Here is a 26,165-nt window from a genome sequence, read left to right as displayed (position 1 = left end):
GGTCTGACCAGGGACCTATATAGCTGCAACAATACCTCACGGCTCCTAAATTCAATTCCCCGATTGATGAAGGACAATATACCATATGCCTTCTTAAGCACAGAGTCAACCTGCACAGCCGCTTTGAGCGTCCTATGGACTCGGACCCCAAGATCCCTCTGATCCTCCACACTGCCAAGAGTCCTACCATTAAGACTATATTCCGCCAACATATTTGACCTACCAAAATGAACCACTTCACACTTATCTGGGTTGAACTGCATCTGCCACTTCTCAGCCCAACTCTGCATCCTATCTATGTCCCTCTGTAACCTCTGACAGCCCTCCAAACTATCCACAACACCCCCAACCTTCCTGTCATCCGCAAACTTACTAACCCACCCCTCCATTTCCTCATCCAGGTCGTTTATAAAAATCACAAAGAGTAAGGGTCCCAGTACAGATCCCTGAGGTACACCACTGGTCACCGACCTCCACTCAGAATACGACCCATCAACAACCACTCTTTGCCTTCTGCGGGCCAGCCAGTTCTGGATCCACAAAGCAATGTCCCCTTGGATCCCATGTCTCCTCACCTTCTCCATAAGCCTCGCATGGGGTACCTTATCAAACACCTTGCTGACATCCATATACACTACATCTACTACTCTCCCTTCATCGATGTGCTTAGTCACATCCTCAAAAAATTCAAATCAGGCTTGTAAGGCAGGACCTACCCTTAACAAAGCCATGCTGACTATTCCTAATCATATGATACCTCTCCAAATGTTCATAAATCCTGCCTCTCAGGATCTTCTCCATCACCTTACCAACCACTGAGGTAAGACTCACCAGTCTATAATTTCCTGGGCTATCCCTACTCCCCTTCTTGAATAAGGGAACAACATACGCAACCCTCCAATCTTCCGGAACCTCTCCCGTCTCCATGGACGACACAAAGATCATCGTCAGAGGCTCTGCAATCTCCTCCCTCGCCTCCCACAGCAACCTGGGGTACACCTCATCCAGTCCCGGTGACTTATCTAACTTGATGCTTTCCAAAAGTTTCAGCACCACCTCTTTTCTAATATCTACATGCTCAAGCTTTTCAGCCACTGCAAGTCCCCACTACAATCCCCCAGATCTTTCTCCGTGGTGAATACTGACGTAAAGTATTCATTAAATATCCCCGCTATTTCTTCCAGATCCATACACACTTTCCCACTGCTGCACTTGATGGGCCCTATCCTTTCGCATCTCATACTCTTGCTCTTCACATACTTGTAGAATGCCTTGGGGTTTTCCTTAATCCTGCCCGCCAAGGCCTTCTCATGTCCCCTTCTGGCTCTCCTAACCTCTTTCTTGTTCCTTCCTTTTAGCCTTGTACTCCTCCAGATCTCTAACATTACTTAGCTCTCTCTACCTTTTGTATGCTTTTCCTTTTGACTAGGTTTATTATAGCCTTCGTACACCACGGTTCCTGTACCCTATCATGACTCCCATCTCATCGGAACATATCTGTGCAGAGCTCCACACAAATATCCCCTGAATATTTGCCACATATCTTCCGTACTTTTCCCAGAGAACATCTGTTCCCAATTTAATCTTCCGATTTCCTGCCCGAGAGCCTCATAATTCCCTTTACTCCAAGTAAACACCTTTCTAGCCTGTCTGTTCCTATCCCTCTCCAGTACTAATGTAAAGGAGATAGAATTATCTTCACTATCACCAAAATGTTCACCCACTGACAGATCTGACACCTGACCGGGTTCATTACCCAATATCAAATCAAGCACAGCCTCTCCTCTTGTAGGTCTATCTACATACTGTGTCAAGAACCCCTCCTGAACACACCTAACAAACTCCACCCCATCTAATCCCCTCACTGTCTGGAGATGCCAATCGATGTTTGGGAAATTAAAATCCCCCATCACAACAACTCTGTTATTCTCACACCTTCCTAGGATCTGCTTCCCTATCTGCTCCTCAATAACCCTGTCACTATTGGGCGGCCTATAAAAAACACCCAGCACCGTTATCGACCCCTTCCTGTTCCTAACCTCCACCCACAGAGACTCCGTAGACAATCCCTCCACAACGTCCACCTTTTCCGCAGCCGTGACACTATCTCTGATCAACAGTGCCACTCCCCTACCTCTCTTGCCTCCCTCCCTGTCCTTCCTGAAACATCTAAAACCCAGCACTTGAATCAACCATTCCAGCCCCGGAGCCATCCAAGTCTCTGTAATGGCCACCACATCATAGCTCCAAGTATCGATCCAAGCTCTAAGCTCATCCGCCTTGTTCACAACACTCCTTACGTTAAAATAGAGACATCTCAAGCCTGTCTGAACACGTCCCTTCTCTATCACCTGCCTATGGTACTTAATCCTAGCCTCCTCTATTTGAGAGCCAAACACCTCTTCCCCAGTCTCTCCAGTACAGATCCCACCCCCCAACAATTCTAGTTTAAACTCTCCCCAGCAGCCTTAGCAAACCTCCCTGCCAGTATGTTGGTCCCCCTGAGATTCAAGTGCAACCCGTCCTCTTTGAACAGGTCATACCTGCCCCAAAAGAGGCCCCAGTGATCTAGAAAACTGAATCCCTGCTCCTTACTCCAATCCCTCAACCACGCATTTCACCTCCTCCTCATTCTGTTCCTCTACCCACTGTCGCTTAGCACGGGCAGTAATCCGGAAATTACTACCTTTGAGGTCCTGCTTCTCAACTTCCTTCCTACTTCTCTATAGCCTCTTTTCAGAACCTCATTCCTTTCCCTACCTATGTCGTTGGTACCAATATGTACCACGACCTCTGGCTGTTCTCCCTCCCCCTTCAGGATATCTTGGACGCGATCAAAAACATCTCGGATCCTGGCACCTGGGAGGCAAACTACCTCCCGAGTTTCTTTCCTGCGTCCACAGAATCGCTTGTCTGCCCACCTAACTATAGAGTCCCCTATCACTAGTGCCCTCCTCACTCCTTCCCTACCCATCTGAGCCACAGGGCCAGGCTCTGTGCCAGAGACACTGCCACTGTTGCTTCCCCCAGGTAGGCTGTCTCCCCCAACAGTACTCAAGCAGGAGTACTTATTGTCAAGGGGTACAGCCACAGGGGTACTCTCTAGTATGACTCTTCCCCTTCCCCCTCCTGACTGTGACCCAATTGCCTGATTCCGATGGTCCCGGCGTGACCACCTGCCTATAACTCCTCTCTATCACCTCCTCACTCTCCTGACCAGACAAAGGTCATCGAACTGCATCTCCAGTTCCCTAACACGGTCCCTCAGAAGCTGCAGCTCGACACACCGGGTACAGGTGTAGCCCTCCTGGAGGCAGGGAGACTCCAGGAACTCCCACATCCGATGAGTACAGGATACCGCACTCATACTCCTTCCTTAACTCGTCACCTACCTTTCCTCGCCCCCACTCTACCACTTAAAACTTTTGCAACCCTTATAAAAGTATGGAGGTAGTTCCCGCCATCCGCTATTTACTGGGCCTTCCATGTGCTTATAACACGTGGATTTGAGGCACTTAATGGAATTCCAAATACTCCTTTGAGCAGTCATTCCAGGGACTTACAGGAGTCAATGGGGATCTTTTTCAGTAAGGTTTTGAAGACAAATCTTGAATGTTTTCCTCTGTCCTCCTACTAATCTCTTCTCATGATGGAGTTGGAAATGGAGCATCCATTTATAGAGAGTTTGCTGTCAGGCATGTGAATGAAATAACCTGCCAAGAAGATGCTGACCAAGTGCGACTGAGGCCTTGGTTCTGGGGACATTGCCCTGGGAGAGGATACTGTATCATTGTACCAATGGGATTTAGAGAATTTTGCAAAGACAGCATTGACAATATTTCTCTTCAGTGCTATAGAGTAACAAAAACAGGACCTAATAACAAATCAACAGTGTAGGAACAGTATTGTGGGTGAACCATTCACACTTGAGAAAATTTTGAACAAATGAAAATAAGCATAAGCAGTATTCTGTTTAGATCTTCACCCACAATACAAAACAGAATTACTTAGTTCACCTCTGTTTTGGAACACATTAAGTGAGGGGGGGGCGCGCGGGGGGTGGTGGGTTGAAGTCAAGTTTGAGATTCCAATGAATCCACATGGCAAAATAGAATTTTACAATCTACAGTTGCACTGCTCACCTTAATACATATTACTTTAGCACTGCTGGATGCAACCTGAGGGTAAAACTGTGAGGATTCACCAATGCTGCAAATCAGCATGACCTAGTTTTATTATTACCAACATTTTTTTAAAAAAAAACTCCTTTACAAATTCAACCAGTTTACCTTTGTGTTACCCAAATATCAGCAACTGACTGTGTTCACTTCTGTCTCACACCTCAAATCTGCTTACATCCATGCACTGCATCTCAGGCAATAACTTTCTCTCTTATGGTTGCCAAAAGGTTATCAAAAAGATATACATGTGGTACTCTTTGAAGATTAAAAAAAAGTTAAATTTTCATGGTGACAACAAAAACAGCCAGTAAGAGGTAGAATTTTCCTCCTGAAAAGAATACATTATAGCATGTGCTTTATTATTTTTAAAAACATGGGTCAGAATAGCTCACTGTTAGCACCTCTCCAAATCAGATTGATGGTTCAAGCCCCACTCCTTGACTTGAGCCCATGAAAGCAGTTCAAAACTGAAGAAATGCCAAATTATCTTTCACGTGCTCATTAAATGAAGGCCCAGACACCTCTTAGCTGAGTGAAAGATTCCATTATATCGAGTATCCTCACCAATCCACTTTACATTAAAAAAAAAGCAACTGCTAATTTAGCTCCATTTCTGTCAGTTGTCTGAACTCAGTGTTTAAGTCATTTGACTAAATGACAACAGCTTTGTAACACTGAAGATATGAGACAGAGCAATGTGTTCACTTTCCAACCCACCAGCATCCACATTCAACAGATCATCCTTCACAATTTCAGTCAGCTTCGAGATTCTAACACCAAACCAAACTTCTCCTTTAACATTCCCACGTCTTCCCTTCTGTCCCAACCAAACACCTTCCGTCCAACGGCACCTTCCCATGAAACTGCTGGAGATGCAACATCAGTCCTTTCACTTCTCTCCATGAAGTACGACTTCTATTCAATCTTTCCAGGTGAAACAGTAATTCACCTGCAATTCTTGCAATCCAGTGTACTTCATTCAGTGTTCACAATATGATTTCCCCTACACTGGAGATACCAGGTACAGACTGGGTGATCAGTTTGCAGTATCCACAAAAGTAACCCTGAGCTTCTTGTAGCTTGCCACTTTAATTTTCCATCCTATTCAGACTCTGACATGTACACTTGTGGTCTCCTGCACTTTTATGAGGCACAGCTCCAACTGGAGGAACAATACATAATCTTCCATCTGGGCAAATTGCAGCCTTCTGGCCTCAATATCAAATTCTTTAACTTCAGGTCACTCACTTTCTCAGTCTATATTGGAGCTGGCCATTTTTGCTGAAAGTCATCCACCAAGGATATTGGTTTGGTTTTTTATTCCTTCCATTAGTGCTGCTGAACGTGTCACACGGCCCCACAATTAGCAACACATTATGCTTCTTCGTCTTTATTATCACTAACTACCCCCTTTAACCTATTTGACTGGACGTACCCTGTAACTCACCTCTACAGCAACCCTGGCCTCACCTTATCAGATAAACCCTTATTCATTCTTCCCATCATCTTCTATGTAATTCAAAACTACCCATTTTTAAAAATCTCTTTCTCGGTTCTGATTCAAGTCTTCGATCTGAAATATTAACCGTTTCTCTTTCCACAAGTACTATCTGAGCCGTTCAGTTTTTTCAGCTGTTTTTATTGAATAAAGATTGCATTTACATTTTTATCTTTCATAACTGAAGGACACAAGGGCGGCTTTACAATCAATAAATTGCTTTAAGGTAGGAAGCACATCAGCCACTTTGAACACACAAGTTCCCACAAAGAGCAATGGGATAATTACGAAATAATGTTTAAATGCCATTGGTTGAGCAACGAAGAGTGACAAGGAGTTCAAATTCCTATCTTTCAAACAATAAAATGGCACCTTATACAGAGACCTTCAAGTCACGACTTCAGTTTAACACTTCAACTGAAAGAGGGCTCCTCCAACAGCAAAGCAACCTTCAATGATGTACTGAAGTGTCAGATTAAACATGTACTCAACTCACTCTGCACCAATGCCAAGTGAGCAGTGCAACCCTATAATCTGCCCACTTGTTGCATAGTTAATGGTGTTTTGGTTCCACAAACACAGCTGTAAATTTTCCTTTTTCTATTTTTAAAAACTGTGGCTACTTAACCAGCCACTGACAGTTTGAAGTAGCTATCCTTTCATTTCCTTACGATCCCCTCACAGTCACCTCATTTCAAGCTGAAAAGCTGAATTTCTCCAATGTTATACATCAGCCTTGTGGCTTTTCTCTGCACCACCTCCAGATCTTGAATGAGTACAGCCTGAATGAGTACAGCCTGAATGCTTGACAGCTGCAGTTCTGGGATTTACCTCCCATTCTATCAAAAATATTTTCAACATATTCAAGCATCCTTGTTTTTTCAAAATTCAGGTCACATCAGGCGTTTTCTATTTTCTGCTTTATTCTCACTCCAGGCCATTTGAAGGCATCTATGATTCTACTATCTTTGTATGAAGGCTGAACACCCAGCCAAAGTGAAAACAAGCAAGTTATATAAGAAAATTCTGGTTATACACAGCAGCCCCACTGTGAAGAGAGATGACAGTTTTATGTTTTGGGTGTACATAATAGTCAGGATATTAACCTACTTTCTTTTTCAGCTGGTCAAAACTATTTGTTATTTCAAACCTGTCCAAGTACTCAGGATTTGACTGCTTTGATGGGCCTTAGATATGATTATCATACGAGGCAAATTAAATTTCTGTAAATCAGCTGTTTATTCAGTAAAATTCTTGGATTTCTTTCAAAAATCAAATTTAATTACTCTGGCCATCTTACTTCTGCTTATTACAAGGCAAGGAAATAAGCTTCCATAATTTTTTGGCAGATCTTCAACATACATAGAATTTTCTTTTAAATTCAAAGCCCTAAGGCACATTACTTGAGTGCTAAGTGCAACTTGACATTAAACCACTCATGCTGACAAGGAAGTCATTCTCTTTTGGGCTATACACAATATGTAGTGCTGTGGAGATGCTGAAATTTTTGAAATTTGGATTAAGTAGTAGAGGTCGACATGCACATGTTAATACATCACTCATCTGGATGGTAAAATGGATGTCGAATTTCTAGCCCATGAAATTATAATGTAAGCAACCAATACGAGGAGCATCATCCAAAATGGTCATCCACTGGAACTTTGATTCAGCAGATCTAGAAATTAATTCAGCGAACTGGATTTGTACGAGAAGGTAGCTCACTATATCTTCCAAGGGATGGGCTATATGTTATCAGCGAAACTCACATCTTATAAAATGTATTTTAAAGTGTGGGTGGGTGGCAGGAGGAAGAAATCACAATATCAAACACAATATGCTCCACAGCTTGCCCGAGTTCACAATATGTTGTTAATTGTTTGCTCCAATTCCAAGATTATGACTGTAAGGCCATGCTTATGAAGATCATCATCAAGGCAAGACCCAAATAATTGCTCCTTCATGTTTCCCAACATGTTAAAAGCTATAGCAGGCATGGATGCATAATTAATAACAGGTGCAGCTAACCTACAACACTCATTGGGAGGGATTCAAAGGCCTCCCTTAACTCTGATATCAATAAAGCTCCCAGATATATGGTCAAAATCACAAATCATGTTTTACTGACATATATGGGGAGTGGCACTTAATTTGTTTGCGCGTTCTGATGTTGCAATACAAACGGATCAATGACAAAATAATTTACTTTAAACCATTTTGAAAATAAACAATATTTAAGTTTCAATAAAGTAATAAGTCAGCACAACTTTCTGCATTTCATACTCCTGAATATCAGAGTACTTCTTGTACAATGTATTGCTAACATTGCCGTATAGTAACAATGAAAGAACAAACGAGTAAAAAGTTCAAATAACAGATGTTCTCATTTGCTGTCATTACAACAGCACTTGCCTAGAGCAAAGACAGGAACAACGTGAAGTGATTTAGTGTAATTTTAAAAAAGAGAAATAAATGGATTAAATAAATGATATAAAAAAGTCATAAACAGTCAACAGCACATCTGTGAAAAGTAATCAAGCAAGAAGTCCCATTGACATTGATCTGAGCAGCTATATTCCATGCCAACAAACTGGATCCACAAAGCCACAGCAGATTTCAGGCATGCCGTAACAAACAAATTTATCAACATGGGAAATAATACATATACAAGCCAAGGTTATTCAAATACTTGGAACATACCAGTTATGCAATTTTTATGCATCAGAAAAAATGCTCCAGGATTTACAAGTAAGTATATAAACATGACAAAAATAGAGGTGCCATGATTAAAACTTCAGTCATGCATCACCTTGTGAATCATGCTTGCAGATTTTAAATTTCCACATGCAGTTACCAAGGCCTGCATCTAGGTTTTATCTGCACAAGGGTCAAACTAACCTTGCTCAAAATATCCAACTGCAGCTACTAACAATGATGTCATTCATTCTGCATTATCCAAAAAATTAACTGAGATAAAAGTAGCATGCAAGGACACCTATACTGTTAAAAATGACTCGAAACTATGTCTTAACCTCTGGACTGAAAACAACATTCCATTGGTGTGGAGGTGGTGGAGGGATTGAGCGACAGCAATGAGATTAATACGTAACACCGGATTTCTTTGTGAAACCATTTTAGTCCAGTACTTAAAATGCTTGGCATTGAACGCTGGTTTAAAACAATAGCACATTAACAATATGAACTTGATATACATATTGTAGGGAATCCTTATAAATATACATATCACAGTGGCATGTCCTAACTGTTAAATGAAACCTCTAAATGAATCTTTTCCTCAGGCAAAAAAGGTATGAAAGAATAAAAGCAGCATCTGTTGGCATAAATAACGACGCTAATGGTATCACTAACTGACCAGCGTGATCTGTTGGGACTAAACCATTCATCCAAAAAAAAAATGGGAATAACTAAAGGCAGCAAAGCAAAGTAACACAAAACCAATTCTGGCTGCAGAATTAAAACATCGTCCAGTAAAAGGGAAATTACTTACAAATTGACAGATTTGATTCAGAAATGTAGTTACATATCCTACCTTTCAAGAACACATTCACAAATGCGAAATGATAAACAGTGTGGAACTAAAACTCACCCTTCTTAGGCATTTCTTGCAAAGGAATGCAGTCTCCACCACCACCATCATAAGGTAAGTATGGATCAGAAGGCATATCCATGAGAAAGCAATGTGGGTAAAAGTATACTGCACTGAAAGTCGATCACATTATCCTCTCAATCTGCAGTCAGCAGAGCTGCCATGTTAGCTCAGGAAAACAGACTGTGTGCGTGTGCAGCAGCTTGGATTCTGCGATGGGCTATGATGTAAGCAACAGGAAATTGCTCCTGTCACGTTGCTACTGGTTACCAGTCCGCTGATCCCAGAAGCTTAGCAGCAGAGTTAATGCATCGTCATCTAATTTTTTTTTTTGAAGGTGACAGTACTAATTTTGGCAGATTACATTGCCCAAAATTTAGGTGAACTTTTATCCCATTATTAAATGCACAATAAAATTTTCTTCAGGAAATATTTTCATTATGCCGTTTATCTCTTTTGAGATGGAGGAAAAGGCATTTTTCTTGCTTTCCTCACTTCACTGTAAATAATGAGAAAGTATGTAACTGGTACATTTTGAAATGCCTCAGTACCACAGGTTTCTTAACTAATGAATGACATAGCAAATCAGTTTTAAAGGCACATAACAAAGTCACATAAAAAGTCAATTGATTTAGTGACAATTGATTGGTTGAGACAGTACACTAAGCTCTTTATCAAAAAAAAATATAGAACTGGGACTTCACTAACAACTGAGACATGGTCTAATCATAAAGACTGCACATTAATGGTGCATTCTTGAGTTAGCAAAGTAAATTCCTTGAGCAGAACAAAATGAAGCCTTCCATCTTTAGAGGAAAGCTGTTATGGGATAGGCACAAGTTAAAAAGTAAAAGGGAGGGATGACACCAGAGATATTAAAATTGGTATTGGTATTGGTTTATTATTGTCACTTGTACCGAGGTACAAAGAAAAACTTGTCTCGCAAACCGATCATACAGGTCAATTCATTACACAGTGCAGTTACATTGAGTTAGTACAGAGTGCATTGAGGTAGTGCAGGTAAAAACAATAACAGTAGAGTAAAGTGTCACAGCTACAGAGGAAGTGCAGTGCAATAAGGTGCAAGGTCACAACGAGGTAGATCGTGAGGTCAGAGTCCATCTCATTGTATAAGGGAACCGTTCAATAGTCTTATCACAGTGGGGTAGAAGCTGTCCTTGAGCCTGGTGGTACGTGCCTCAGGCTGCTGTATCTTCTACCCGATGGAAGAGGAGGGAAGAGAGAATGTCCCGGGTGGGTGGGTGATTATGCTGGCTGCTTCACCAAGGCAGGGAAAGGTAAAGACAGAGTCCAAGGAGGGGAGGCTGGTGTCCGTAACGTGCTGGGCTGTGTCCACAACTCTCTACAGTTTCTTGCGGTCCTGGGCAGAGCAGTTGCCGTACCAAGCCATGATACATCCAGATGGGATGCTTTCTATGGTGCATTGGTACAAGATGGTGAGAGTCAAAGGGGACAAACCAAATTTCTTTAGCCTCCTGAGGAAGTAGAGGCGCTGGGAGCTTTCTTGGCCGTGGCATCTACATGATTTGACCAGGACAGGCTGTTGGTGATGTTCGCTCCCAGGAACTTGAAGCTCTCAACCCTCTCTACCTTAGCACCATTGATCACAATGAGAAACTGTAAACTCTAGTGTTGGGAGTTAACCTATCAATGAGGATGGCTTGGGGTGGGATTGGAGAAGAGAGATAAGAGATAAAAGATAAAACAAGATACTGGAATGGCTCAGGAAAATATTCAAGCAATGGAGATCTGTAAAAAGCTCAAGTTGAAAGAGAACGTCCAATGTTAGAAAAGTAAAGTCCGGGAGGTGATAGGAAGGAAGTGGTAACGGGGAAGGGCGAGAGGAAAGATAAGAGTTCAAAAGTGCCACTCAAAGTTATCATACAAAACAGCAGAATGATTACTAGCAGATACACTCTACAAAGCAAGAATCCACTATACTGATGCAAGAAGGAAACAGAAATTCACGACACCTGCGGCTCCCAAGCTGTTGTCACCAGAAAGACCTTGGACAAGAACAAGGCACTATTCACCCAAATTATTATTTAAAAGAAAATAAAACTGCAGCTGCTGAAAATCCAAGATAAAAACAGAAAATGCAAGAAAACCGGAACAGGTTCAGGCAGATAGTATCTGTGGAGAGAGAAGGGGGGGGGGGGGGGGGGGGGGGTGGGGGTGGGGAGGGGTGGAAGAGTTTGCATTTCCAAGTCAATGGTCTTTCATCAGAATCGATGAAAGGTCATTGACGTAAAATAACTCAGATCTCCTCTCTACATTAATTATTTACTTTTAACTATTTGTTCACTCACCGCCGAGCCTGCCATTTGTTTCGTTCATTCCTAATTTTCCCTGAAGCGAAATCAACCATATTAGTGGGTCTGGAGTCACATAAAGGCCAGATTGGTTAAGAATGACAGATTTCCTACTGAGAATGATACAAGTGAAACAGCTGGATTTTTACAACAATCCTCTTATTCTATAGTTAACATTACTGAGACTAGCATTTCCAGTCTTTCATTTAACTAATCTTTTTAACAACTAAAATTCCCCAGATGCAATAATGGGTTTCAAGCTCATGTTTCTGAACCAACCAAACAGAACTCTGGCTTTAATTCTGTTGTTTAACCACTACAGTACCTTAACATAGCTCAATGTTATTGTAAATCTGACCGGAATGGTTTATTATTGTCATGTGTACTGACAGTGAAAAACTTGTCTTGCATACCTTTCATACTGATCAATTCATTACAACAGTGCACTGAGGTAGTACGAGCTAAGACAATACAGAATGCAGAATGAAGTGTTACAGTTACAGAGAAAGTGCAGTGCAGGTAGACAATAAAGTGCGAGGTCATAAGGTAGATTGTGAAGTTAAGAGTCCATTCAATAATCTTGTTCAATAATCTTATAACAGCGGGGTAAAAGCCATCCTTGAGCCTGGTGGTACGTGCTTTCAGGCTTTTGCACCTTCTGCCTGATGGGAGTGGAGAGAAGAGAGAATGCCTGGGGTGGGTGGGGTCTTTGATTAGGATAACGTTTCAGATTCCCCCATTTCCAAAAAGGTACCTTACAAAAAAAAAATTCTATTGTGCTTGTGTCAAGCATTATTGCAAATATACAAACCAGTCCAAAGAATATCAAAATGCTTAAAAGTAATGAGTCTATTACAGTACTACCAATAGTATATGTATAGTCATCGTCTTCTTTAGAAAGCAAAATAACAGGAATGTAAAACATCAAGGTAATTCTTCTGAGCAAACCCCCAATATAAAATAAACATCTCATGATCATGCACTGTAAACAGCTGTGACCAACATTCAATGTCCAAAATGTCTAAACACAGTAAAAGAGCAAAGACAAGCAGGTGGGGCCATTATCCAGATAAAAACCACACTTTGTACTGCAATCACAAAGCTTATAATGACCTCCCTTTCAGTCACATGCTTGGGCATGCAAGGGAGGGCAATAAACTTCAGACAATTTTTTTTTAAGCTGTATGAAGGAGGAAGTCATTTCAACTTTTTCCATGTTAGAAATTCTTTTCTAATACATTCAATGTTGCTTCCAAAAATTATTTCATGTATGCAGAATCCCAAGATGTTATTTTAAAACAGGAGAAAGACCCAAGAAAAATCTTACACATTTAGTTTGCATTCTATTGTTTTGATGAGGAGAGTAAAGTAGCTTTTTATAAACAAAATCATTCTGCTGATATTGTACTACTCATGGGCCCAGCATTTATTGCTCTTTCCCAGATGTACAACTCAGTGCTTGTTGGGTAACTTTAGAGGGTGACATATATAAAATCAACCACAGCAAATAGATCAAATTGTGTCATGGCAGCAGATTTCTCTCCTTCTTCAGGAAGCAAGTAAAACTAGCCGGATTTTAACTGCAACCCAACAGCTTCATTATCATTTTTACTACTGCCAACATTTCCATGATTTTTTTGAGAAACTGAATTCAAATTATCCAACTGTCAAATCAAATTTTCTCCTTAAATTCATCGAGTTACTAATATATCACACCTTTGTACAATTGTTAAGTGCACTACTCTCCTCTTCACCAATATGTGCCATACATGGAAGTGCAAAACTTTGGAACTCTCACTTCTTAAAATCCACTGAGGAACACATAAAAACAGCTTATCACCACGTTGGATGCATCTTAAAATAGACCCAAGGATCTCAATTTCATGTTTTGGTTGCTCTGAGGTCTTAACAGGAAAAAAGTTTATGGGCTAAGAAAGTTCTTCATTCACTTTGCTGAATGGCATCAAAGCTTAACTGTAATTTACATTTAATATATTATCCTTATTATGGTTTAAGGGTGTTTCAGAGAAGTGTTACTAAACAAGATTTCTTTTAGGCTGAGCCACATAAAGTATTTAGGATAGGTGATAGGTGACCAAAATAAAAGCTGTGGAAGCAGAAACATAAATCACTGGAATTTATCTCCCAAACCTAGTTTAGTTTAAAACTATGAACAAAATGTAATGCTGGTCAACATTGAAATGGGGAATATAACTCTGCATTTGTACAGTTTTCTGAAGGAAAATTATCTTCATTTTTAATGTGTACTAATAAATTGCGTACAAACTTGCACACAAAAAGGTTGCTTTAGAAAAGGGATGTTGTGAATCAGCCTGATTCAAACAATGTGGGGGGGGGGGGGTCAAAGACAATGAAAACTTAATTTTTAATCTTTGAAGCTTCAAACGTATCTGATTGTTTTAAATATATTTAAACAAAAGTAGCGATTGACTAAAATTAAAGTCTATTCTCCATACGTTCTTTATTTGCTTTGCAAATAAACAATAAAATCACCGACAGCTTATTATTGCCTTTGCTTTCTCTTCCAGTTCATGCACACTGCTCCCCTTTGCTGTGAATACAATTGCTATGCAAACTTACTGCTGATTGGGAATAAAAGCTCTGAGGTTTCAGTCTCTAAAGTATTGAACTTAATTATAGAAGAATATGTTTGGAATAAGCAACTGAGCTTTCAAATTAGATACTCCTCACCTTTCCCACTCCACCTCATAGTTATGTGGATTCTTGGACCCTATCAAGCCCCCAAAAAAATCACTACTTCCTGTCAGCCTTCTGTAAATTGTTCATAGGTCAGGCTTCAAACTCAGATTGGTTACTGCATGGAACTAGTTGAAGTTGAGGCAACAAGGGTAGGCATGTTCAAGTTAGCCTAATATCAGTTGTCAGGAAAACACTGGAATTAATATTATAGAAGTGATAACAGAGCATTTAGGAAACAATATGATTGGGCAAAGTCAATGCAGCATGTTTCTTTATGAAAGGGATCTATTTAACAAATGCATCTAGCACCATAAATAGAGGAAGTCAATAAAAAAGGCACTCCATAAAGAGTTGCATAAGAAAACCATTCACGGCATTGAGAGCAATGCATTAATACGAATAAAGGATTGGTTAGCTGACAGAAAATAATGGGCAAGGATGAACAGAAGTTGGAGAGCTATAGCTGGGGAAGTGTTGAAGTAGTCAGTGCAGGGGCCTTAATTATTTAGTACATTCCAGAATTTCCTTGGAGCAACTCAACACCCTCAACTGCCACCAAGTTACCTGCTTGTTTTACTGCTACTTCAAACAGGATCCCTTTGAAGCTCCTCAATGATGCCAGCTCTGACCCAACTGGTCAGACCCTGTCCAGCGTACAGCCCTATTGTAAATGAGGCAGTATCCAGAGAAATCTTTTCACACCCAGATAAACCCCGCCCCAGGTTGAACCCACTGTCAAAGAGTGTGAATATATATGAATGTCTACAACATCCACAAATAATCAAACAACTAGGAACACATCTGTTCAGCAGTTAAGGACTTACACATATACAGAGGCAAAAGCCTCCATGGAGAACTTGGTTTTGTTTTTGCAGAGATGTCAACCTAACCTTTGTTAATTAATTAAATGAAGGAACTGAGAGCAATATATCCAAGCTTGCTGATGATACAAATATAAGTGGAAAATTAAGTCACGAAAAGGATACAAAATTACAACAAGATCTAGGTCAACTGGGAAAGTGGGCAAAGGAACGGTAGAGGAATTTAACTCAGATGTGAAAAATGAAGCATGTTGGGAAGTTAAACCAGAGTAGGGCATACACAGTGAATAGCAGGGCCCTGGGAAGTGTTGTAGAACAGAGAAACCTTGAGAGACAAAGAGACCTAGGGGTACAAGTACATAGTTCTCTGAAAGTGGCAACACAGGTAGACAAGTTGGTGATAAAGGCATTTGGCACACTTGTCTTCATCAGTCAGGGCAGTGAGTACTAGAATTGGGATGTCATATTACAGCTGTATAAGAAGTTGGCGAGACAGCACCAGGAATATCGTGTGAAGTTCTGGTTGCTATATTACATAAAAGATATTATATGAAGCTAGAGGGGGTGGAGAAAAGACTCAAGGATGTTGCCTGGAGTGTAGAGCTTGAGTTGAAAGGAGAGACTAGGTAGGCCGGAACGGTTTTCCCTGGAGTGAAGGAGGTTGAGGGGCAGAGATAAGATGGATGGTCAGTCATGTTCCCAGGGCCGAGGAGTCCAAACTAGATGGCAAAGATTTAAAGCAAGAGGGGAAAGATTTAAAGGGGACATTGCCCCTCAGTTTTTCCACAGAGGTTGGTGGGTGTATGGAATGACCTGCCAGAGGAAGTGGCTGAGGCAGGTACAATTATGACACTTAAAAGACATTTGGACAGGTACATGGATAGGAAAGAGGGTGACAGGCCAAATATGGGCAAATGGGACTAGCTCAGGAAGGCGCCTTGGTTGGCAAGGATGAGTTGGGCCAAAAAGGCCTGTTTCAGTACTGTACAACTATGCTCTAAAATAGTCTACAAAGGGATCTGCATGGGTTAGATGAACGGGTTAAAAAGGCACTTGGAGTATACAGGGTTGTCCACTGTTTGTTAGGAAGAATGGGGAAAAAAAATAAATGATGGTGTTAAAATAAAACAGGATGGCCTCATAAAGAGGTATGATTAGCAAGTTTGCAAATAACAACAAAATCTGTTGATTGCGAGGAAGATAGTCGCAGGTTTCAAAATGATATTGATCAATAAGATGGGCAGATCAATAGCAGATGGAATTTAATCCTGATGAATGCAGTTTGGGAGAATTGAGATAAAAATCAGGCAGAAAAGGTGAAGCGTAATGGAAGTGAAGCAAGAACATGGACTTGAGATCAAATCAGATGTTATTAAATAGCAGAGCAGGCTCAAAGGACTAATTGGGTTGCTTCTGTTCTTATACTTACCTTCTACTTATGCAAGTATATTTTTCTTACATATGTCACTGTTCTTCCATCTGCCCAAATACAGCATGATATTACATAAAATTAAAGGGGTTATTATATAACATGGATGAAAGCTGAAGACTGCTTGACAATGGAATGCATCGCACTACATTAGAAAATACTACACATTCTTCATCTGCAGAACAAAAGAGTCTCTGTATGTATAATTAAAATTCCCCTCACAGAAAGAGCTCAGCTAAGCACTATAGAAGACAGTAATGTCACTGTACCCTAAGAGAAAAAGAAAATCCCTTTATTGCTCTGTAACTCTCATGGCAACCTCAGTTCCATGATAGCAGGTCCAAGTAAGATCTGCTGGCTAAGGCATGAGAGCAGCTCCTCCCAGTGGAAGGATGGGCCTTCAACAACTAACCCATTACATCAAATAACAAAAGGATCACACAACCAGGAAACAGACATGACAGTTGTTCCCAGCTCAGAGAGAAAAAGATAACAGCGAGGGACAAGACAGCTCAAACCATCTGTAAGTGAAGGAGAATAATTAGCTTGCAAAGGATGGGTGGTACCAGGACTTAAAGGCAAGAGGGAAAATTCCTGAAATAAAACAGAAAACGGTGGGGATACTCAACAGGTTAGGCAACATCTGTGAAGAGAGAAATGGAATCATGATTTCAGGTCAATGACATTTCTCAAATGTCTTCCATGCAAAGCAATTCCTTGATTGATTAAGATCTAGCAAACTAAGATCAGAGAGCATTGCATGCATCTCAGTGAGTGCTTAAAGTTCACAAACACAGAAACAATTACAGAAAATAGAGAACAAGGGAATCCATATTGTCAATTGTACTTGTGCCACTAAAGCCTTTGTGAAATCATTGTACTTAACATTTTTTTTAAAAAGGCAGGAGTATGGAATCTGTGCCCACTTGCTGTCAACTCTTCAACCAATGGAAATAATCTTTCATGACTTACTGACTCAGGACATTTCATGAATGTCAAACCAAAAGTGGATCTCATCACAACCTCTTGATGAATGCGCTTTTGAGTCTTTTGTGGTAATTGCCATTCATGATATCATTGCAATGAAACTTCGCTCTGCACTTTTCATAGCTCCAACACAATTCTAACAACAGGAAGCAAGCAATACTTTGACACCCAAGCCAGATCCTGCATGAATTTGAAATTACTTGCTTGACTGAATTTTCAAAGCTCTTCAGAATCAGATTTATTATCACTGACATACTATGTCATGAAATTCATTGTTTTGTGGCAGCAGTACAGTGCAAGACATAAAAATTACTATGTTATAAAACTAAATAAATAGTGCAAAAGAGGAATAATAAAGGTAGTGTTCATGAGGTCTTGCTTTTATTCACAGGCAATCTCCCATTTTTTGGGGCATTTCCAGTTGCATTTCTACTGACACGCACAGTGAACAAAGAACATTATTGCGCAGTGGTGCTCCTATTACAGGACTATTTACAATTTACTCTACTCCTGTCCTTTTGCATTCAGATCACATGCTCATTGACCTGTTCATAGAAAGGTTTTACCAGAATACTGCTCAACTGTATTCACTATGGAGAAGGACACTGTAGTTGGAGAATTCAGGGAGGGGAATGGTGGAATTTGAGAACTAATTTCTATAGAAAACTAGGAGGTCTTAGATGTGTTAGCAGGTTTAATGGTGAATATATCCCAAGAGTCTCATGAGATGTATCTCAGGTTGCCATGGGAGGCAACTGCTGAAGCTTTGACAGAAGTCTTTTCTGGCCACAGCAGAGGTCTAGATGACTGGAGGAGAACAGCAAATATGGCTCCTTTATTCAAGAGGAGGTAATTACAGGTCAGCGAGTCTCACATCAGAGATATGGAAATTATTGCCAAAAAAACCATGGAGGGGCAGGGATTGATCAGGGATAATCAGCATGCCTTTGATAAGAGCGTATCCAGTTTGACTCTTTTGACTGAATTTTTTTTTAAAAGGAGGGTAGCAAGGTTGATGTAATCTATATGAACTTGAACAAGGTACTGGCCCAAATGTTCCCATGGGATCCAGGGCAATTATGATCCAAAATTACCGTGGTGATAGGAGGCAGAAGTTGATGACAGAGGGTTGTTTTTTTCCCAACTGGAGCTTTATCTGTGGGACCCTGACATGAATGTAGGAGATAAGATTAGGAAGTTTGACCATGATAATAAAGATAGGTGATGTTGTTGACAGTGAGGAGTGCAGTGCTTGGCTGCAGTGCAATATTGATCATTGGGCAGGGCAATGGATGCTAAATGAAAAGAAAGACTTGTGTTTATTTGCCTCAGAGACATTTGTAAGTGATTCAGTTTCAATGGCCTATTTTTGAAATGCAATAATGTGGGAACGTCATGTTTACAAGTGTTCAAGTTCCCCTTTGTAATTAAACAGATCATCTAACAACGTTCAACCCAGACTTGAATATTTACAGCAAACTCGAATAAAACTGGAAAACACTGACAATGCTCCTGAAACTTTATCACAACATCTCTCATTAACTCATGCCCAGTATTTTGCTTCAGGGTGCTGATGTACTGGCTCTATGCACAAGCAGCAGAAACTACATTACATTTATATCCTGAACAAAAATGTGGAACCCAAGAACACTGTCAAAATATTGTGATGCTGATTGACATCAGAAGACGGAGCAGAAAATGAAAAAAAGTGCAAAGTAAACAAGTATTAAGATTGAAAGAGAAGGAGAGAAAGAAAGATTCTGACCTCATAGCTGGCACATTTGCCATGGTGAAGCGATTACATTCAAGGATGAACAAGACGTCAGAATTGGACAAATAGTGAAGATCAGAGAATGTTATAGATATAGGGACAACTGAAGGGATTTTAAAAGAATGAGAATTTTAAAATCAAATTTTCTTAACTGGAGGTCAGCAGAGAGAGATGATGTCTGCTTTAACAGAGCATGGAGGGACAAAACCTCTGCTCCTTCAGCCGCCGCCTTCCTCCTCCTTAGGCAGTACCTCGGATCAAGAATGACTTACCTCTATTCTAGGCTGTTGGGTTCCAAGATAGCGAACAAGGCCAACACAAGAACCACAGACTCATCTGCAGAAGAGGCAGGTGATGATTTGATAGGGCCAGCAGGTCATTTGCTTAATCCCTCTCTGGCAAGCAGTCAGACAATTTAGAGGCAGTGAAAGAAGTGCTGGTGAGATATGGCTCGGTGCTTTCAGTACATAAGTAGAAAACTGTTTACAGATGAGTTTGCCGAGGGACAGCATATGGATAACTACGGGGGCTTACAGAAAATGGTGAACAGTGTCAAGTGTATTGAAGTCCAGAGACAGGTTAAAAAAAAGATAAAGGGATCACAAAGGATGCCTTTTGTGACTTCAGGAGAGCAATTTCAATGCTAAGGGTAGTCAAGGCCTGAATCAAAAATGTTTTTGGAATGTCTGAGACATTTTAAATTTACAGACTGAATTATTGTTTAAGGTTGACAGAATTTACACCTTTATAATATTTTATTAAGTTTTCAGCACTTTATGCCATTAACCAGCTTGTCAAATCCTGCAAGCAGAACAGTCTTGCTGAGTCAGCACTTCCAAGTTCAAATTTCAGCCATTATAATAGTACCCCATTCTTTCCTCTATACAACTTTACAGTATGCCTGCTCAGCTTTCATTTTGTTCATACTGATAACAAATCAGTACTGAACTAGCAACATACAAAAATGAAGCAGGCAATAAACTCCCAATGAGGAAATTCAAAGAAAAATAAAAATACAAAAAAAAATCACAAGACTCAAACACACATACACAAGTAGATAGGAAATCACTAGAATGTCATTTATTGCCAGGGGAATTTAGAACATAGCACAGGAACAGACCCTTCAGCCCACAATGTTGTGCCAAACTAATTAAACTATTAATTAAATGCTTAACTACATTTAAGATAACAGTAGGGAGTTTACTCTTTAATTATGTCAGGCATTGTTGAGACTGTATCTTCTTGTCCTTGCTGAAGGAGGGACTCTAATGCATAGGAAACAGTTCAGAGAAGGTTTACTAGACTAATACATGGAACGGCCAGGCTGACTTGAGGGAAGGTTGAACAAGCTACACTTGTATCCACTTGAGTTTAAAAAAGGGGATTTGACTGAAACACAAGATCAAAAATGGTCTTGACAGTGTGGAGGTGGGGAGGATGGTTCCCCTAGAGGGAGAATATAGAATTAGGGGTCACAGATTAGACTCAGAGTCATACAGCATGGAAACAGGCCCTTCGGCCCAACTGGTCCATGCAGACCAAGATGCCTATCAAAGCTAATCCCATTTGCCTATATTTGACCCATATCCCTCTAAAACTTCTGTATCCATGACCTGTCCAAATACTTATTTTAAAATAAACGTTGTAACTGTAACTCCTCTGGCAGCTCATTCCGTATACTCACCTCCCTCGGCGTGAAAAACCTATCCCTCAGATCCACTTCAACCTGTGCCCTCCAGTTTTAAGACTCCCCTATCCTGGGGAAAAGGCAATGACCATCTTCCCTATCTATGTCTCTCATAATTTTATTAACCTTTATAAAGGTTACCCCTCAGCCTCCTTTGATCCAGGAAAAAGAAAATCCCAGTTGATCCAATCTCTCCTTACAAACTCAAGCTCTCCAGTCTAGGCAACATCCCCGTGAATCTTTTCTGCACCCTAACTAGATCTCATCCTTCCTCCAGCATGGCACCCAGAACTGCATACAATACTCCAAATGCAGTCTAACCAACATTTTGCACAACTGTAATGTCAATATGTTTCACAACATTACCGTTTAAAATTAAGGGGTCACCTATTTAATACAGAACTTAAGGCCAAGCATTCTCTCAGAAAGTCATGGTTCTTGCAACTCCCTTCATCAAAGGGCAGTGGAAGCAGAGTACGAGTAATTTTTAAGGCAGAATTAGACAGACACCTGATAAAGAAGGAAGTGAAAGGTCACCATAAGTAGATGGGAATGTGAAGTTGAGGTTATAATCAGATCAGCAATGATCATGTGAAATGGCAGAGCAGGCTTGAGAACCCAAGTGACGTACACTGCTCCTAATTCATATGTTCACATGGACCTGACCTGTTCACAACACAACCAAGGAGCTGATAATTGAAAAGAGTTGGTTCTGTAACATCGTAAAATATTAAGGAAGGAACATATAACAAGAAAGTTAACTTTAACAGCATTTGAATTACTAAAAATTATGCACAAAAAAAAGAGGGTATTAATGCTCTTTGTTAAAATGGACGAAAACTTGACAGACTGACTGAATTTTTTTGTTAACCGATTCATTCTTTGGGATATGGTCACCGCTGGAAAGACCAGAATTTATTGTCCATCCCTAACAGCTCCTCAAATGATATGGTGAGCCACCTTCTTGAACATGTTTACTTAAACATGGATGACTTGATTCATTACTTGGTTGCCCAGTGTCTTTTCCCATCTGCAAAGCCCAAGTCAGGAGTGTGAAAGAATATACTCCACTTACGTGGATGAATGCAGCTCCAACAAAAGTTGGAAAGTTCAACACCCATCCAGGAAAAAACAGCCGACCCACCACCTCTGCCTCGTGTCTGCAGTTTGTACCATTCACAGATGCACCACACCAAAATAACTCTAATAGCATGTCTCAAACCCACTACATCTGCAAACAAGGAGGATAAGGGATCAAGCACATAGGACCTCCACAACTTGCACATTTGCCTCGAAGTAACAGACCAACCCGATTTAGAACCATTGCAGTTCCTTCACTGCCACTGAGTCTTAACCCTAGAAGCTTCACCAAAAAGATCTGATAAGTTCAAGGCAATGGGCCATCAAGAGCATTAGGGAGGGGCAAGAAATGGTGGACTTGCCAGCGATACCCTCATCCTATACAGAATGACAAGAAATTATTGCTTGACGCAAGGGGATATTCTAGAATTGTGACAGCAACCAGAAGAAGGGTGAAATGAAATGCAAACTGTAGACAATGCTGGATCTTTAAATACAGGTCAGCAGCAACCACCATTTCATCACTGCTTATGTAGGAGGCCCAAGACTGACAGAGAAGTTGAAGTCATACTGCAGAGAGTGATGGTTCAGAAACACTCCATAAATGGACAGAAAATAATAGCTTCCAACTTATATTCATACCTGCAATGCAAAACCTTTTTTATAAAAATCAGCAAAGCCAACTTCCATTGGACTGCGCAAAATTGAAAATTGATTTCAGGCCAATTTCTCATTTTTCAATTTATCATCTTCATTTTTTATCCTACAATTAACTAAAACAAAATTCAGAACAAAAATCAATGATTAAAATTCAGCAAACCATCTTTAATTAAGATTTGAAATCACCAAAGTCAAAATGTCTAAATGATTACTGCCTTCACTGCTTGTATCAAATACTTCAAAGGAACTTAATTATAATTTGCCTTTCACAACCTCATGGCATCTAAAAGCATTTACAGCTAATAAAGCACTTTCAAAATGTTCACACTCTCTCCCATGATCTAGCTAGCTGCAGCAAGCCACCCTTTTCTGAAGTTCCAAATGCTCATTGGTTGCATATCTTGGGCTTCCATAAGTTAACAACAAGCAGGCAGCATGGTTGAAAAGTCAATGTCAACTCCCTCTTTATTTCCTAGGTGGACCAATTACTCCATTTCTAAATTTGCTGATGTTTCTCCAGGTTGAGGAGTGTATAACTCAGGGTCACAGTCTTAGAACAAGGAATAGGCAAATAGGACCAAAATGAAGGGAAATTATGTTGCTCAGAGGATACTGAAACTTTGTAAATCTCCACCTCAGTGGACTGTGGAGGCTCAGTTCTACCATTAATTCAAAACAGATCAATAGAATTCTTGTCATTAAGGGAACCAAGGGGATACGAGGAGAGCATAGGAAAGTGGTGTTGAATCTGATTAGCCATGATACTGAAGAATGGCAGAGCAGATTCAGAGACCAAAGGGCCTGTTCCCATTTCTCTAAATCAAGCTGCATTGGTCTTTGGGAGATCTCTTGAAAACTTTTTTTTTAAAAAAACATAGACTGAACAGCCTGCATGCCTCTCACACCAGTTGCTGCAACAAGCAAAATTGAGGGCAGGTAATATGCTAATTTATACTGTGTTGATAATGCTGCAATACATCCAAAATTCATTCCATTAGATGTACATCTTAATGCATTAAGAATAAAAATTTCTTAAAAGCTAGATTAGTCATACAAAGGTTACTAGACAAGCAGCTAGATAAAACAAAACTAATGCCAATGGAGCCCAAGCTCAAAACATTGCATTCACCTGAAGAAACATCTCCATCCAGCAAGTTATCGTCCTCAGATCCTGTAAAGTCCATGATGACTCCTGCTCCATCTAGCAATTCCTCATCACTGCTTGCACTGGTTATACTGTTGTAACTGTTCCGGTAATATCCTCTAGAAAACAACTGTTCTGACTCCATTTAGCACCTTGGTGATCTAAAAAGGACAGAAACAGGTCATTAATTCTATATATCTAAGTGTGGATTAACTTCAATCTGTCCAAAATTCTAAGCACATTTTGAGCATGGTAAGCACTTGAATATATTTTTTTTGAAGAATGCATTTCAGTAACTGTAGTACATAAGGATAGACCAAATATTGGAACAAATTAACAATGCATATCATCACTGTATGGTAATAATGGAGACACAAGAGACTGCAGTTGCTGGAATCTGAAGCAACAAAAACCTGCTGGTGGTGGAAATGAGCAATGACGATGAACAGGTTGTTTGTTGCTGTTGTTGTATAGGACATTTTCAGAATTTCTCAAACTGTAAAGTTTACACAATCAAACAATGAAGTTAATGCTGAAGTGCTGGAAATGCAGAAGGCTGGAAGTGTTCAGCAAGTCAGGCCACATGTGGAGCATTTTAGTACTAGAAAAGCAAAGGAATGAATAATTCTTAAACAAGCACAGAAGCAGGAAAAAGTAGTGATGGAGTGGATCAGGTAAGAAAGAACAAAGAAAGGTGGAAGACAGGAGAAATTAAAACGCAAAAGGGAATGATCATGGGCAGGCACTGTAATGTAGTGGTTAGCGTAGCACTATTACAGCACCAACGACCCGGGTTCAATTCCAGCTGCTGTCTGTAAGGAGTTTGTACATTCTCCCCGTGTCTGTGTGGGTTTCCTCCGGGTGCTCCGGTTTCCTCCCACATTCCAAAGACGTACGGATTAGGAAGTTGTGGGCATGCTACGTTGGTGTCGGAAGTGTGGCGACACTTGCGGACTGCCCACAGAACACTACGTAAAAGGTGCATTTCACTGTGTGTTTCGATGTACATGTGACTAATAAAGATATCTTATTTATGATGATGATGCAAAGATGACGGCAATAGATCAAAGAAGGAAATTAACAATGTGTTTTGAAATGGTGCAAATGTGAATAATGATCAACAGCTTCTGTCTGAATAGTAAAAGAAGAAATAATTATGATCTGAAATTGTTGAGCTCACTTAAGTGTCTAATCTAAAGATGAGATACTGTTCCTCAACTGTTTATTTTGAAAGAGTCAGAAACCAATGACAGAAGTGGAGAACTTCAATGATGGTTTTTACACAGATGCAGGATCATCACGCTGCCAGGCGTGTTTGCCTCTAATAGTCAAGGCATTGAGTTCAAGAGTCAGGAAGTTATGTTCCAGCTTTATAAAACTCTGGTTAGGACACATCTGGAGTATTGCATTCAATTCTGATTCCCCATTATAGAAAGGATGTGGAGACTATGAAGAGGGTGTAGAGGAGGTTTACCAGGATGCTGCCTGGATTAGAGGGCATGTGCTACATGGAGAGGTTGGACAAACTGAGATTGTTTTCTCTGGAGCAACAGAGGCTGAGGGAAGACCTGATAGACGTTTATAAAATTATGGGAGGAATAGATAGAGTAGACAGCCAGTATCTTTTTCCCCAGAGTCGCAATTTAATACTAGAGGGCATGCATTTAAGGTGAGAGGGGGTAAGTTTAAAGGAGATGAGAGGGGCAAATTTGTTTTCTTTTTAAATATATACATGGAGTGGTGGGTGCCAGGAATATGCTGCCAGGATGGTATTGGAGGCAGATACAAGAGAGGCATTTAAGAGGCTCTTAGATAGGTACATGAATATGCAGAGAATGGAGGGATTATGGACCACATTCAGGCAGAAAGGATTCGGTGTTATTAGCTTAATTAGATTGGCACAACATCACGGGCTGAAGGGCCAGTTCCTGTCCTGCAGTGTCTGTGATTTTGAGTTCGGCAACCAAAATTTGTTTGCATATAAATAATACCTTTGAACGGGCATTTTCATACGGTAAAATATATGCATCCTTTCTAGCCTGCGGAAAGCAACAAAAATGAGCAAATTTAATCTGACTAGTCATTATTCAGATGGATATCAGAACTCTAATTTGTATCTGTATTCCTTTGCACAAAACATCAAGGTATTTCTCAGAGCAAAATACATAAAATGAGCATTGAAGTGGGTATTGCTGAAGGTCTGATTAAAGTGACAAGCTTTGAATGGATTTCTGAAGTCAAAAAGATTT

The 26,165-nt window shown here is 40.4% G+C and overlaps 1 protein-coding gene across 6 annotated transcripts in view; it reads right to left on the bottom strand.

Annotated features, from left to right (window-relative positions):
- Positions 1–26,165, bottom strand: part of clcn3 (chloride channel 3) — a 137,552-nt gene that overhangs the window by 97,130 nt on the left and 14,257 nt on the right. For 4 of the 6 annotated variants that reach the window (XM_052019760.1, XM_052019765.1, XM_052019763.1 and 1 more), the window contains exon 2: positions 23,902–24,077. In XM_052019760.1, coding sequence (XP_051875720.1) covers positions 23,902–24,061 — 160 coding nt within the window. In that variant the 5' untranslated portion in view covers positions 24,062–24,077. Of the gene's footprint in view, positions 1–9,283; positions 9,509–23,901; positions 24,078–26,165 lie in introns of those variants that run through there. The other 2 variants (XM_052019764.1, XM_052019766.1) reach the window with 2 other exon arrangements.

Source organism: Pristis pectinata, chromosome 7, assembly GCF_009764475.1.
Source record: "Pristis pectinata isolate sPriPec2 chromosome 7, sPriPec2.1.pri, whole genome shotgun sequence".
Classification (NCBI taxonomy): domain Eukaryota; kingdom Metazoa; phylum Chordata; class Chondrichthyes; order Rhinopristiformes; family Pristidae; genus Pristis; species Pristis pectinata.
Note: the sequence above shows the minus strand (reverse complement) of the source record. Positions and strands in the feature narration are given on the sequence as shown.